This window comes from Boleophthalmus pectinirostris, unplaced genomic scaffold (genome assembly GCF_026225935.1).
Source record: "Boleophthalmus pectinirostris isolate CB_2022bp ecotype Guang Dong unplaced genomic scaffold, ASM2622593v1 HiC_scaffold_6, whole genome shotgun sequence".
In the NCBI taxonomy this organism is placed as follows: Eukaryota; Metazoa; Chordata; class Actinopteri; order Gobiiformes; family Gobiidae; genus Boleophthalmus; species Boleophthalmus pectinirostris.
Genome location: NW_026571447.1, coordinates 31,953,404 through 31,969,640, shown reverse-complemented (window position 1 = coordinate 31,969,640; position 16,237 = coordinate 31,953,404). Strand labels below are relative to the sequence as shown.

Genomic DNA, 16,237 nt, shown 5'->3' with positions numbered 1-16,237 from the left:
GATGGGCTTGTGTGTTTTTTGTAAACAGTGTTAAAATAATAAAGGAATAAATGATTGAACACATTTCTTAAATAAATTCACATAGGGTCCACATGTATTGTAAATCAGCAGACACGGCAGAACAGGAATGGTTGTATAACACTAGAGCTCACCTTGCCAAGGATCTTTTTCCAGTACTGCCTCCAGAGAATGACGGCGATAACAGCCAATAGCAGCAGGATGATCCCCACCAGGCAGCCAATCAGAATCGCCGTGTTACTGCTGTCGTCTTTGGCAACCGGAAGCCCCGCCTTCGGTGACACGGCAGCCAATTCTGGTCCTAAAAGATAAAATTATTAATGTAAGTGCGCACGATGTAAGTCCTGACAATCAATGTGACCATCCAAAAAAGAAAAGGCAAGTGTTTATGTATAGCACCAAGTATTTCAAAGGACCAAGAAAGTATTCAAAACAAAATATAACTTGTTTTGAATGGTAAAAAGTCTTCAAAATGTCCCATAATAAAAAAATGAAAATGTGAGTGACATGTGGATTTAACCCTTGGCCCTTAAAGTCAGTATGAAGCTAAGAGTACACACTTTGCCCAGTTCTACTTTAAAATGACTTGAAGTAATAGTAAAGTAAAACCTGTTAGGCTCTACTCACGCTTACGTCACAAACCAGGAAGACGTTTGGAAACATGCGATGACAACTTCCGGTGTAGTTCCCGACACTGGGCTCGCCGACCGACTATTACAAAACCCACTGAAATAAATGTGATCAGCGGTAAAATGAAGACTGCATACGTATGTGCTGTTTGGAATCATCTTGTATTTGGCTCCTTGTCTCTTCTAATCGCATGTACCCAGTGCGCTCGGAGTTGTGTGTCAATGGAGAAATGATGAAAACTGAGGTATGGTTTCAATTGTTCATTAGCCGAACATAACGGAACGCTAAAATGACATGGAGATGAAGAAAACTGGGACGTTTTCTCATTTTTCCAAGTTTTTGTCAAACTTACTACAGCAAACTAGCCAGGCTGGTGCCACCTAGTGCCTTCATTCAGTTTCATTTCTCTCCAGCGACTAGGTCAGGAATCGGAATACACTAGACGATTTGCAAGAACCCCAGAAATTTGTAGTAGCTGTGAAGCCATGACGTCAAACTCAAGCATCTGTCTGGGTCCCTTTTGTGGAACAGCACAACAGTAAACAAAGCGGTCGAGATGGATGTAGACGCAGCCGGGCATTCTGGGTTGGCAACGATTCCCGGGATCGGGGATTTAAAGCTGGAACAAAAAGAATGTTTGGTGAATTTTATCAAGAGGAAAGACGTTATTGCCCTTCTTCGTATTATGTCATGACCAAATAGCAGCGATTGGTTAAATAAAAAAGTACCTGCCTACCGTCGAGCGAATGAATCCTAATGCTGCGAGGTCAGACATTTAAAAAAAAATAAATATATTTGTTGTTGTTGCTATTTCTGCTATAATTTCTTTAATGTTATGTGTTCCATTGTAAAAGAATGTACATTTCTTCTTACTTCTTACTTACTTCTTACCCAAAATAAATACATAAATCTAATCAAATCAAACCGGCTGATGAATCAGACTAGATGAAAAAAAAAACTGGGGCATTTTCTAATTTTTCATAGACTTTGTTTCGACTGCGAACAGAGCCCGCTGGAAGTCGTCATCGCATGTTTCCAAATGTCGTCCTGGTTTGCGACGTAAGCGTCTTAGGGTCAAAATGTCTCAGCATCTAACTATAAAGGGCTTTTATCGTCAAAGAACCAGCAAGTAAGGCCGGTGCGCTGTTAGCATGCTAGTTGTTTTAGCATTACAATGATGATAAACCTCTTTTCTGGCCTCTGAAATTTAACTTAATTACATGAGGAATAACTCTGGATCACTGCAAACTGTGTAAAATGAACTACTTTTGCTTTTCCATGTTTTTAAGACAGTAAAAATCGGGTACAGTGAATATGATTTACAATAACTGGCAAAGATGTGTGCAGTGAGTGCTTTTTCTTCCCTTTTGTGTGATGATAAAGGCCATAAAACTGGTCGAGTTACATTAAATCCGCACTCAGAAAACGCTCCAATCTCCATGCATTCAGATCCAATGCATGTGTTACTGTACAATGAGACAAAGAGTGATCATGCGCTGCATTCTTTGTCTGCGTCGGCTCACACAGTTGACACTAAACCGGTGCAAAAGTGTCCAACCGCAGCCAATAAAGGACAAAGTACATGCCACACAAAAGCTTTTACAGTCTGTGTCAGAAACCTGTTTTTGTTTAGTGGAGTGAGTGGAGGCTGGAGCCCTCACAACATGCAGCGTGTAAGACTACGGGATGCCAAGTCGTTATTGCAACAAGTACACTGTAAAAATGAGAGTATCCATGAGTAAATGGCTTGGATTCAGAAAGTGTTTTATGTTTTGAGTAGTTTGGACTTAGATACAGTAGTTCTTACAGTAGGATTTAATCTTTTGGCTTGTTAAATGACATTATAAGCTTCATTTGTTTTCCTTTCAGATTTATCAGTGAAGTAAGTAAGTTTTCTTTTTTCTTTTTAGTCATGAGTTTGGTTGAACATTACAGAATAATAACAGCATGGCCATAAATCATTAACTATAAAAACGTACTTATTACAATTAAGGTTAAGGTCCACTTTATTGTCCTCGTAAAGAAATTTGTTCTCTGGATTTGACCCATTCTTCAATGTCTAATCTCCAGATTTTTCACTTCTTGGGTTCTTTTTTGTTTTTGCAATGGCTTGCAGCAGTAGCAGAAATATGTGAACTAGGTAAATACACTTTATTAGGGGTGTAACGATATTCAAATCTCACGATATGATATCATCACGGTACGATATTTATTGCGATATCGTGGGAAAGCTGGACATGGTGCATTTTCCACTGTTGGCCAGCAGGGGCGCAAAGACTCCTCAAAAACATTTAGAGGTACACTGTGTAATTTTTCTGGTGGACGAGCTGTCGGCCTGGGCAGCTGTCGGGAAGAGAGTGGCGTGCGGGGGCAGGCGATATGGTGGGGAGGCTCACGATTCAGGACGTAACAATATCCAAATCTCTCAGTACGATATTTTCACGATATACATCTCACAGTACCATATTTATTGCGATATTTTATGGAGGCTAAAATTGTTAATATGCTACTTTTTCCTCTTAAAATGCCTTGACAAGACTTAATCCAAAGACTTAAAACTGCTTAGAACTATTATTTCTTCTTGTAGTCTGCACTGAAATGGAGCAAAGGATCATGGTCTATGTAGTTCAATCTGTCTTTTTTTTTAAACTATTGTTGCACCATAACTCTTAATTTAAGCAAAGAGACTTGTCGATATATTGTGATGGTCCACGATATTACTGTGAGAACTTTGACAATACGATATCACGATATTTCGGTTATTTTTACATCCCTAAAGAACCCAAGAAGTTAAAGTTCTGTACATAAGAAGACAAAATGAACATCTTTGTCTCCAGATTTTTAGTCAGGACTGTCTTAGCTGGAGAATTTGACTTACTGTGCATGTTTTCGGTTTACAATTACATGGTAATAACTCACGAAAACAGACCTGCATCTGTCATTGCCCCTTATCTTAAGATATTCTATCCCTGTATTAACATTGCAATACCAGGAAACACGGTTTGGGGAAATGGGGCTGGGAAATACCTTAGTTACCATACTATTTTTCCATCTTTTTACCATGCTGTTATTGTGTTATAATGTAAAAAGTGAAGAATATTTTTAGTCCACTATTAGATTTACTGATTAAATAAAAAGAAAACAAGTCAAACTACTCAAAATATGAAAAATGTCCTGAAAACATGACATCTGAGCTCGTATAGATATTCTTTTGTACAGTGTATATCTTACTACAGCTCTGTTAGTTCTTTTCCTAAACCTCTACATCTTTGTGCCCAGGGGATAAAGCCAGTGCCAAAGTCTTTAGCCTCCCTCCCTCCTGCTCCTCATGCTTTGTGTCGACCCGGGAGACGAGTTTAGGGTTTTGGAGAAGAGCCAGAGCCGGATGAAGCCAGCTCTCCTCCCGCGGTCCGACCTGGGTCTCACCTGACAGGGTCCAGTTACCGGGGGGCTCCGTGGTGAAGGTGGAGGAGGAGGAGGTGGTGTTTTGGGGGTCTATGGGGCGGAGGATGGACAAAGGAGCAGAGAAACATGAACATGAAGCAATGACAAATAAAGTGAAAGAAATGAAATGGAAGAGGAGTTTGAACAGAAATCTCTCCTACAACTTTTGAACCAAACCAGCAAAATAAAATGAAGTGTATCACGATGAACTTTATCGACTTTTGTATCCTGTTCGTTTCTTTTAACAACATGAACCAATCTGAAATAAAGAATAAATAAAATGTTTAAATAGACCCCTAGACAGCAATAGGATAAGACAAAACCTTTACTCACATTTTCAAGGTGATTCAAATTTACTCTCGAAAACTACTAAAAGAAAAATGTAAACTACAACTCTGCTCAAACAGTGAGAGATAAAGGACTACCGTATTTTCCGCACTGTAGGACACACTTAAAAGCCTTTAATTTAATCAAAAAACGACTGCGTGCCTTATAATCCAGAGCGCCTTATATATGAATTTATTGGGCTGTCTTAGTACGACTTTAGTAAACTGCAAAGCCGCACCACTTGCAGCATTACGGCTCACCTAGTCAGAAGCATCGCAGAGTAATACATACTGTGATTCCTTTTAATATCAAAATGCACCTGTCAAGAGACACGCTCACAACGCCGACTTGAAACTCAAGGCTGTTATAAAGTTAAAATGTGAGCTGTGTGGGAGCAGTGGATGAGAGAAGGTGAACACACATTCACCAAGACAGGGAGACAGCGCCGAGCGACTTACACCACGATCTGCCAACGGATTGTGGACGCCTGGACTAAGGATCAGTATCAACTGTGGTCCGAGCTTTTACCAAGACCAGAATCATCACTGAACTGCCAGGGAACAGTAACCACACTGACTCGGATAATGACGAGAGGGATGTGGTGTGCTGGACGCCGTAATCGCCCAACTGTTTGAACAATTATGAGTTACTGTGAATACGATAATTTAGTGTCTCAGACAGTATTATTTTTACGAGTTACATTTGAACAAAGTTGAGAGTTATTGTGAACACGTTAAATAAAGTTTGACTGACTTATCTAACTGTTGTGTTTCGTTTAATGTGCCTTATAGTCCGGTGCGGTTTATATGAAAAAGGTTCAAAAATAGACCATTCAATGACAGCGTGCCTTATAATCCAGAGCGCCCTATAGTGCGGAAAATACGGTACATTCATACCATACTCCATACAACTGTACAACAACTCACCTTTACAATGCAAAAACTAAAATCTAGCCATGTTAAGATGACCTGAATTAAGAAAGTTTTATTAAAATCTGAGTAAATTTCACTTAACAAGCAAAATTATCTGCCAATGGAACAAGAATTTTCGTACTTAAAATATGAAAGTACATCTTGCTACACTTAAGATAAGAAAAAAACAACAACTTTTTGCTCTTAAAATAAGAAACAAAATCAATTATTGCTTGAATTAAGAAAAACACATTTGTTCCATTGGTAGATAATTTTACTTGTCAAGTTGAATCGACTCAAATAAAGTAAAATGTTCTTAATTTAAGTCATTTTAACTCACCTTGGTATTGCTTTTTGCAGTGTATGTAACAGATAATACTCCCTACAATTGCACACTTCACCTTTATGTAACAGATAACCTTATGTCCTGTCAATCATCATATCATTGTTGCACTGTCTTCCCATTACCTCTTGTATAAACCTTTTATTACTTATTTTTCAGTTTTATTTTGACTTCTACATTTAACATTTATATAATTATGCCTTATTTGACACCTGTCACTTGCTCTTTTTTGCTACTTATTTGAAGCTTATTATTAGCATTCACATTTTTACCCTTTGTTATTAAATTATATTGTGATGTGTGAGCTACTGTGTGCAAATAATTTCCCTTGTGGATCAAAAAAGTTTGTCTAAGTCTAAACTAAAAATATCAAGGCTTTATAGTCTGCTCATCTCTACTTTTTGGAGTTTTAAAAGAAGACATATTGTGCTTTGACACTCAGACTTTTGATTGCAATATTGATCTAAAATTACATAATAAAAAAAAAGTCTGCTGACGCCCGCCTGCCCTTTTACGGTAAGTCGCTGTAAACTTTATCATTACAAAGTTAACAGTGTCACAGTTTAAGAACAAAAAAAGCAGAATTAAGTAAACTAAACTGCAGGAGCCTGTTTACAATGCTCACTTTTATGAGAATGTTTTATGTTTTTCTAATGTTATGATTGACACTATTCAGGACAGTATTCATCTAAATCAAACTTTAATAAATCTAATGTAGTGGCCGTCTTTGAGGTGTAGGGGAAAATGGGAATTTTTGTTTCAATTCAGAAGAATAAACACGCATGAATCACTCTAAATCCAACTTTGAGTGGATAAACGACACGGGAAATCAGTATAATGTGTTTAAAAGTTAAAAGATGATTTTGCATAATGTGAAAAATGTCTCCTTAACAAAAAAACTATCATCTTCCTGCACATTCAGTTGAAAATGCTCTGATCCATCTGCTTTTGTCCATAAGGATTTTAAAGACTAAACAATGTATAGACTAGAACCTCTCAGATCTTGAAGCGATACAGATGGAGATAAATCTGTTTCATTTTGTGCAATAAAGAGCTGAAGATTGCAATCGTATGCTAAGTTATGCTCCGAGATCCCTGGCTGTGGTCCAGAGGATTTTAAAGCCTGTGATACAAGCAGGAGGCGATTCGGGCCCAGGCCTCTTTTGGCAGTGCCTGGTTTGACTTAAAAAAAACCCCAAAAAACACTGTAGTCTCTGTAGACATGCTCAAACTCATCTCTACAACACTGACAAAGACGCAGACAAGAATCAAACAGGAGACGGGAGGTAGATAAAGCACGAATCTTTGGTTTGCGCAACAGGGTCATGGGAAAAATAAAGACAAAGGGAGTACACTGCAAAAACAAGACATGTACAAGTGTTAAAATGATTTGAATACAGAAGAGGCTTGGAAAGGAAGATGAATTTACTTTAACGACCTAATTTATTATTATTTTTTTACTTGTTTTGTAGAGAGGAAGAGACAAATTGCCACAAGACTGTGCACACATGAGGAAAATGATCTGGTGAGATTTTTTCCTCATATTTGCTTTGAATAAAAAAAAGGGATTAATTTTGTCGAGTAACTCCTCTTGAGAAGCTGTAATACCAAAAACAGTGCTCCAGTGACAGCAGAACTGTAGAATTAAATGAAGCAAAAGTTGTGAACAGTTTATCAAAAGTGACATCAAAATCTCAAATGTCTCGATCTCGTGGACTGAATCTCGTCTTGTAGAAATTGTGTCTCGTCTCATCCCTGTTGTTTTGAGATGTTAAACCTACTGACAATGTATTAGTCAAAAGAGTAAGATAAATGCAAGTCATATTTCAGGCTTCATTTTCTACAAATCAGTAACAATGACTCAATTCAACCTTTCCATATCTCAACAGACTCTAGTGCACAGACTGAAAGTGTATACTTCTTTCACTTAAACACAAATATTACGAATGATTAATCCTTCAACGAAACAGTTAAGAAAAGGCATGTTCTGGGGCAACAATGTTCCAGTAAATATTTTTGCAATAAATTATATTAATTTATTTGCTAAACCCTGAACCAGTATCTTGGAATAGATCCGATACTCAATACCAATACCAATGTTTATATTAGTATTGTATTTTTCGGACTATAAGTTGCACTTTTTTCACGGTTTAGGTGTTTCCTGCGACTTATACTCCGGTGTGACTTATATATTAAAATTTTCACAACGACAGGGCGAGTGGGCGCTCTACATATAGAGCCACTGTCCTGTCTGTATCATGTCAGTCGATCGCACCATTACTTCTGTACCACTGAAAATGTAAAATGTAAGTTACTTCAGTGACACAGAAACCATCCTGTCGGGATTCAGAAAGGCCGGAATAATTCTAACTGGAACTGATGCTGAGTCTGACGACAGCTACACCGGAGGTCACGGAGTTGCTCAGAAGTGACACCAAGGATGAAAAATTCAGTGGATTTAGTGATTTGGAGTGAGATGGAGAGTTTGTTAAACTTGTTCTGTTCTGTTGTTTATGTTATAATTATCTGAAGAACTGTTCATATGTGACGTTAACAGTCTGTTGTTCTCTGTTCTATTGTTATTACTGTAACTTGCCTTTCAAGATGAAATGTTGGTTCTTGGTCTCTGATTTTATAAAAAATTTCCCCCAGAAAGTGTGACTTATATGTTTTTTTTTCTTCTTCATTACACATTTTTTGGCTGGTGTGACTTATACTCCAGAGCGACTTATAGTCCAAAAATACGATACACCCCTTTGTGAAATGAAACAAGCTCGGATCTTCTATAAACTATTCACTCTAACCCAGGATGTGTTCACACTCTGTTTTGGTCCAGGGTTAATTGCGATGTAATCCTGGTTTAGTCCTTGTCTATTCCTGGTTTAGTTCAAGAGTAGTTCTGGTTTAGTTCTAGTTTAGGCCTGGTTTATTTCTGGGTTTAGTAAAGTCAGTTTTGATGCCGCAGCTAAATGACTCCTCTGTATTCTTGTCATTTTAACCCAGGATATATCTTTCTTTTTTGCAGTGCAGATGAAGTACAACTCTGTTTGGATAAGAAGGGCCATGGGAGAGACAGGGACTTGGAGACAGGATGAAAGAATGGTGTAGATTTAAGAAAGGGGGGAGTGGACTTACCATTGGGCCGGGTGGTGTTGAAGGAGGTGATGGTTGGAGTGGGAGTGCTGGGGTTAATGGGCGGAAGAGCGGAACTGTTGAAATACGGGATTTCGGGGAGATTAGGAAGAACTGAATCCGTCTCCGATGGATCTGCGGGCTCTGAAACAAGCAAAGAGGGGAGGACAGTTTTTAAAATCACTCTTGTCTTTATTTATGATGTTTTCATTGTGCACAGAGGGTCTCCAGCTGTTGTGGTCATTCCATTCATAAAAGGTTTCAAAATAGGAAATAAATTAATCTGGATTTGCGAGTTCTCACATAGCTGTCTGACCAATCTTTGTCATCTTGAGTTTCAATGTATAAACAAACAACAAAAGCCCAATACATAACTTTTGTGCCAATAAAATACTAAAATAAATGCAAATTATCTTTTATTGTATGGAAAAACTCGCGTCCTTCTCTGAGTGGGCTTGCATCTCCACAAACTTGACCCTCATTTGACCTGGACGAGGACCTGTTCCTGATTGTTTCCATAGAAATTGCTGTTCTTTTGGCTATGATCTTCTAGCCTGATTCATCAGCCGGTTTCACTTTGTGGAAACCATCTGACCTCACAGCATTAGGATTCATTTGGTCAACGGTAAGCGGGTACTTTTTTTATTTAACCAATCGCTGCTATTTGGTCTTGATGTATGTAATGCACCAAATCCAGTAGGAAGAAGAGCAATAATGTCTTTCCCCTTGATAAAATTCACCAAACATTCTCTTTGTTCCGGCGTTAAATTCTCAATCTCGGGACTCGTTGCCAACACTGAATATCTGGCTCTTCGCTGATTGGCTGATGCCCGAACTCGCACTTCTGGGCTTCCTTGCAAACCGTCTAGTGTATTCCGATTCCTGACCTAGTCGCTGGAGAGAAGTGAAACTGAGCGGAGGCACTAGGTGGCGGCGCAAGCCTGGCTAATAATCTTTACATATATGACGTGAAATGTTTCATGGGCAATTTTCCAAAGTAAGGTTTAAACGGAGGCGATCTGCTCCCTCCTGATAGTTACAGTGTTGCTTTAATGAAATAAGTCATTTATCCAATCTTAAGTACTTTAGCAGTCTTCGCTGAATAATGGCTCGTACAGATGAATGTGTCTTTCCCATGTATTTATTTGCCATGCACATAGCTACCGTAAGAGCTGAAAACATATCCTGTGATTAATTTATAACCAAGACAATACAATTCATATAAATCATATACAACGTACAAAAAATAATACCTTTTTCTACGTTATAAGGTTCTTTTTAAGACCAAGAGTTTGTTTTCATACCTGACAGTTTCGACTGCTCTTATGAATTCGCTCTTGAAACTTTGTAGAGCTTTGTGAATTTTACTTAGCGTTAGGGAGTCCAGCAGATAGCTCATAGCCATCTTCTATTTGGGGTTGCTCCGCGTCTTTTTTCGGTATATCTTCATCCACGTCCGCTTTCTTCGTATGTTTCTGTCCTTTTTTTGATCAGCCCCCAATCATCGCTTTTTCTAGACCTTCTTGTGGTAATTTCGAGTGTTAGGGGGATGCTTTTAAATCAGTCGTGTAGCAGATTCTCAGCTATGTGTCCATGCGCTATCAACAAATCCTCCTCGACTGCTCCCTGCGGTCTTCCTGGGAGTGGTCACGTGATGTTGCTGTGACGTGTCCGGTCTGCTGATTTATACAGGATTTGGCGCTGTCTTGGCAGGGCTATAAATCGGGACGAGGGGGCTTTTTTACTCTCACACACCTGGGATACTGTCCTGAGGAAGTCGGACTGCAGATGGCGCTGTCGTCCTGCGTCCACTGGTAGGAAGGCAGCGCCAAAACCTGTTTAAATCAGCTGAAACTGTCATGAAAACAAGCTCTTGGTTTGAAAAAAGAACTATTCCGTGAGCATTCTGGTTCCTCTGCCTTCCCACTCCCGCTATGACACTTTTACATCCCAGGAAAAAAAACAGGAAGTGAGGCCAACCCCTGCCCAGCCATTCAAAATAAACTAATCCTTTCAAGTACAGTTGACTACGAGAGGAAAACATACCAGTACAACAGGACCTACTTATTCCAAAATCGACTCAAATATGGTCAAAATCTTATATCAAGCCATTTTAAACACAAATTTACACAATATACAAAAGTTTTTCTGCTCATTTATTGATCAATTCCGAGTTTAAATTTTTATTTTATACTTTTAAAAACAAATACAAATGGCTTTCTTGATCAGACTTGCATTTTGACCAAGAAAACTGTGAAATTATGTTTTGACTTTCGATCAAAACGACCCAACTATATCAACGCAGATGAGAAATGAAGGAACCTCAATCTTGTTTAAAATTAAATGAATTGCACGACCTTATATCAGACAGATTTCGTCCGAGCACTAAAGACATTGGATTTGGCAGTATTTTGGTGAAGAGGGCCCAAGCTCTCAGTGCTCCAGGCAGCTCCAGCGGATCATTCATCAGAGAAATGGAGCCGGTCCAAAATCATTTCAACAACCCCAGGTACACACACACACACACAAAAGCACACACACACACACACGCGCACACAAGCTGATTCTTATCACCAACCGAGTGACAGCCGGGTTCAGCACAAAGGACACTTTAATTAGGCGCCATCTTGGAACTGTAGAGCTCTATATACAGTACTTCCAATGAGAACACGGCCACCTGTCTTCACTTTAGATTCCAAACTACTTTCCAGCGAGCGCTAAAAGTTAATTTATTCGTACACTGAATCATTTCATATCAAAAGCAAAACATGACTGGAATTTAGAATGAAGTTAACGAGTTGAACAATTTACCCGGAAATAAAAGTTCTGTTTGAAATAAGAAGGAATTATTTGATGGGTTTTACTTACATGACATTTTCCCACACAGCAAAAACTTGAGGGTTAAAATTTCAGGGTGAGTTATTTTTAACATAAAAACTGTTATTTTAACCACTTAAAAGTTACATGCGGGTTCAAATTGGAAGGTAATTCAACTTCTCCTAGTGTTAATTCAACTTTCCTTAGTGTTAATTTGGCACTTCCCACACACCACTTCAAACTCCCACGAGAGAAGACCAGTTTGAACCACTTTTATATATAATTTAATCTTAAATCAAGTCAAATAAAGGGTAAGAATAAAAGATCTCTGTGTGTTGTTCAGCTAAATTAGAATAACCCTTCAAAGTGTTATCCGTTTACTCTCAAAACATTAATATAACTCTTGATTTTGGCGTTAAACAGGAACTTTGGTCCAGTGTTGCTTAATTAACATTTCCAAAAATGTTAAATTAACTCTAGAACAGATTGGACTCATATATACCCTGAGAAAATGTTAAAATTTATTCTGTAAGAGTCAATTTTAACACTCCACTTTTTGATGTGTAGTATAATGTGTATACTTCGTACACATATAGTAATAAAACTGTTTGTCTAGCTTTTATCTCTACAAAATGTATGAGGCAGCTTTGGCACATGGCCTTTTCAGATTTGTATGTTGCATATTTTGTTGCGTGGATGCACTAATACTCAAAACAAAGTGCTTATTGTTTGCTTATTGTCAAACATTATTGTAAAAACAAATTGAAAATGCACCGCAAACGAAATAATCCCAAGTTCCTCCAGGTAATGGAGCTCGATAGAGACCAGCTGCTTCTGTAAATTTTTCCCATACACTTTTCGAAAAATATAAAAAATATATAAAATATTAGAGTCAGTTTTAACACTCCACTTTCTGCTGTGTGTTATGGATGCCATTTGTAGCCATTTAAATGTTTTGTTCCACCCATACAACTTTTTCCCACTTGTAAACATGGTCAGAAACACTCTTAAATAAGTCAAACTAATTAAAGGTGCACTACAGGGGTTTGTTATTGCTCCACCTGAAATGTTCCCCAGTGTGGCTTTAAACATATCTACTGTATGTCTATAGAGAGAAGCAGGTGCCACCTTCATGCCAAGTTACAGGTCACATCTGTGGAGAGGAACGCCTGTTTTCGAAGCTGTATTTAAGCACTGTAAACCCATCTAATGAAATAAATGTAATACAGATATGTTTAATTAGGGTGACCAAACGTCCCTTTTCCCCAGACATGCCCGTTTTTTGCGTCCTGTCCTGGGCGTCCGGGTTTTTTTTTTTTAAGTGATGGAAATGTGCGGGTTTTCATTAAAGTTCATTGCCTCCATTAAAGTCTCTCGCAGCTCTCTGTGCATCAGAAGGAGCGAGCAGACACAAACAGTCGGTCAGTCTCCAACATGCCGAAGTGCAAATGTGCATTTAAACGATGACTTGTACAAGAAATTCCCCAGTTTTCGGCCCGGTCAGAACAAGTGGGAGGCCATATGCACAGGTGTCTGGGTTTTCACAAACGGAAATATGGTCACCCTATGTTTAATGCCATAACGTGGAACATTCTAGAAAAAAACAACAGTATCTCTATGGAAACAAGCAAGCAGAAAAGTTAAGTTCAGAAAATAAAGTGAGAGGTAAGTGATTCAGAAATACGAATAATATTTTGAACTCAAATCACTGCAACTTCTGTAGTCTCGATGTTACTCCCTACGAGTTATTTATATATCATGTTTATAATTACCCATTGTTCAGGAGACTGTTGCTAAGTGATTCATCATGATCCAGGCCTACGTTTCTTCCACGAGACAAAAAAAAAAAAAAAAAAAAAAAAACGCCAACTGCCTAAATTACACAGTGGAGCACCTTCATTTTCTTTTGTGCTTACCAGAGAGAAACGATATCTCGCTAATTAGCAGCCAGCGATCCGCAAAGAAGAACTTGCAGCGGAGGATTTGAGCGACCTGGGCTCCGAGGGGCAGCGTGATGGGTCGTGAGGAGGGGTCCTTCAGGTCATCGAGGGGCACGGAGAGGGTGAGGCCGGGGGCGGACCAGGGCTTCAGCAGGCCCGGTTTGAACAGACACTCCACTTTACTGAACACTCGAACTCCCTGGGTGTGACGGTTGTTACTGTGCACCTAAAAACACACACAGACAGATCAAAATAGTAATTAAGCAAACTCTAGACTACAACTTTCCCCTGGATCTGAAAAGTTTGAAGAGCACGTATCACGCTATTTTCTGATGAATGTTATAAAGTTGTTTCTTCATCACAAACATACCCGGAGTTGTGTTTTGTTTCATTCACACATTCACACACAAATCCTGCATATTTTCGCTGATTTCCTCTCTCAGGGCAAAACTATGCACCAGGCAAGGCAAGGCAAGTTTATTTATATAGCACAATTCGTACACAAAGTAATTCAAAATGCTCTACCGAATAAGAAATACATTAAAAACTTGCAATACAAACAAATCAAAACATGAATAATCATCATAAAATTAAAAAGAGAGACATTAAATGAGAGAGACGAGTGTGGAATGAAAAACTTTCAGTCAAACGCAGCTACATAAAACTGTTTTGAGCCTGGATTTAAACAGTGTAGAGTAAAGTAGAGGCCTGTCTCACATGTTCAGACTGTTCCAGGTTTTACTGCATGAGGCTATGTTTATATGATGACGGTCTGAACAGAAGATGCAAAAGTGGCGCAGCGTCTTCTCTTTTTATTCCGTGTTAAGATGAGCGTTTTTGGGAGGAAATCTGGAATTCGATTGGGTATGTTTGTACTTAAAGCAGCAAGGGCGTCTTTGGACATACGGAAGTTTTCACGTCGCGCATTTTCATCAGCTACTCCTTCCACGAAGTTGTCCCACCATCGACTGGTCCTCCCAGGTCTTGTTCATACCCGTCTGGCTCGCCTGCGATGAACTAGTGCGTCCAGAATTTGACAGAGATGATTTCAGATCCTTCTCTGTTCACTAATAGTATCTCTGCACATTCTGTACATTTGTTGGGAGCCTCCTGTAAGTTTAGTAGATCTGCCAGAGCAACTTGAACACCCGACATGTTTGGTTTCGGTGTACTGTTTGTATGTGATGTAAACACGTATGCGATGTGAGCAGATATGATCAGAGTTTTGCGTCTTGGGCAGTGTAGACTGAAATGCTACGGCGCAGCGTATTCAACTTTTCCACTCTGGAGGGCGGTTTCAGATTTTTGTGTTTTTAAGACCCCAAAAACGCCGTCACCGTCTAAACGAAAAGCACTTCTGATAAAAGATTTTGTCATTTTTACCCGCAAGCGTTCTAGTGTAAACAGGCCCTCAAATTCCATGACTTTTCCAAAACTTTCATTGATGTTACAAAAAATTCCATAACTTTTCCAGGATTTCCATGACTGTGGGAACCCTGATAATTACTCAAATAGAAGTTAAAATTATGGAGTGTCATTTATACACAACACACATCAAATAATAAAACTAAACCTGGGACAAAACCTAGACCAAAGCAAGTCTACATTCGGCCTAAACTGGACTCGGACCTCAAATCCAAATCCTTTTGTAACTAGTAATTTTTCTGGTGGAGAGTTTGTATATCATTAATCTTATCTATCTGCATGGAGACAAGCAGGTGAGGGAAGTTACAGATCGGATCTGTGGCCCTGCTCATAGTAAGAATGGCCGTCACCATCTAAACGAAAAGCACTTCTGCAATCTGAAACGCTGACTCTCCATGTTTAGTCCTGGACTCTGGGCACCAGCAGGGGGTCGGTCCCTGAGCTCCTCAGAGTGCAGATGTTTCATATGGCACTAACATGCCAGAGATGTACTTTGGAGCTCGGCCATGAAGAGACAGAGCTGCTTTAAAGTCTCTAAGCCACAGGAAGCCAGTGCAGAGAGCTGAGCACAGGACGCAGGGATGTACTGCAGCGGCTCACAGCTCATTTGGAGAGGCCAGAGAGCGGCTGTTACAGTAGTCAAACCTACTAGTCTCTGGAAGTTGTGAAAAGTGCTTCTAAACTCATCATGGTGATTAATCTGGATGCTCAGAATGCATAAGGTAAATGAGGAAAAACTTTGGTCCACTGCAAAAACTGTTTAAAATGAAGTTTTTCTGTTCTGTGAAGTGTTCTGTTCATGTTTTTAAGAGAGGTAGAGGAACTTTAAGAGTTTCCCCAGACCAAAACAACAATGAAAACCTGAACAAATCAGCAAATCTATAGTAAGTCTTAACAATAACTCTTTGAAATCTTTTGTTGCAATCCATGGCTTTCTGAGTGTAGAAAAAATTGGTACCGTTGCCGTAGCATAGCACAATTTTAAACCAATAATTTTGCCTATAACAGGATGAATGGAATAAAAAGTGGGCAATTTAAACATCAATCACAACTTTCTCACAGCCTTGGTCACTATATTACACAAAAACTGCTAAAACTAAAAACTACAGAACTACTACTTCAGTTGAATTCCTTTAAGTTCAATGCAAAAAATCTCCACGTTAGAAATGATTTTATGGTCGAGTTGAGTAAAATGTTCACGTGCACCAACAAGTCAACGCTACGCCCTTTCTCCGGGAGGTTTGAAAAGG

The 16,237-nt window shown here is 39.0% G+C and overlaps 1 protein-coding gene across 1 annotated transcript in view; it reads right to left on the bottom strand.

The window, feature by feature from the left end:
• Nucleotides 1-16,237, bottom strand: part of ddr1 (discoidin domain receptor tyrosine kinase 1) — a 127,680-nt gene that overhangs the window by 18,370 nt on the left and 93,073 nt on the right. The window contains 4 exon segments of the mRNA XM_055163267.1: nt 153-319; nt 4,075-4,143; nt 8,809-8,949; nt 13,539-13,788. Of these exon segments, the coding sequence (XP_055019242.1) occupies nt 153-319; nt 4,075-4,143; nt 8,809-8,949; nt 13,539-13,788 (627 nt within the window).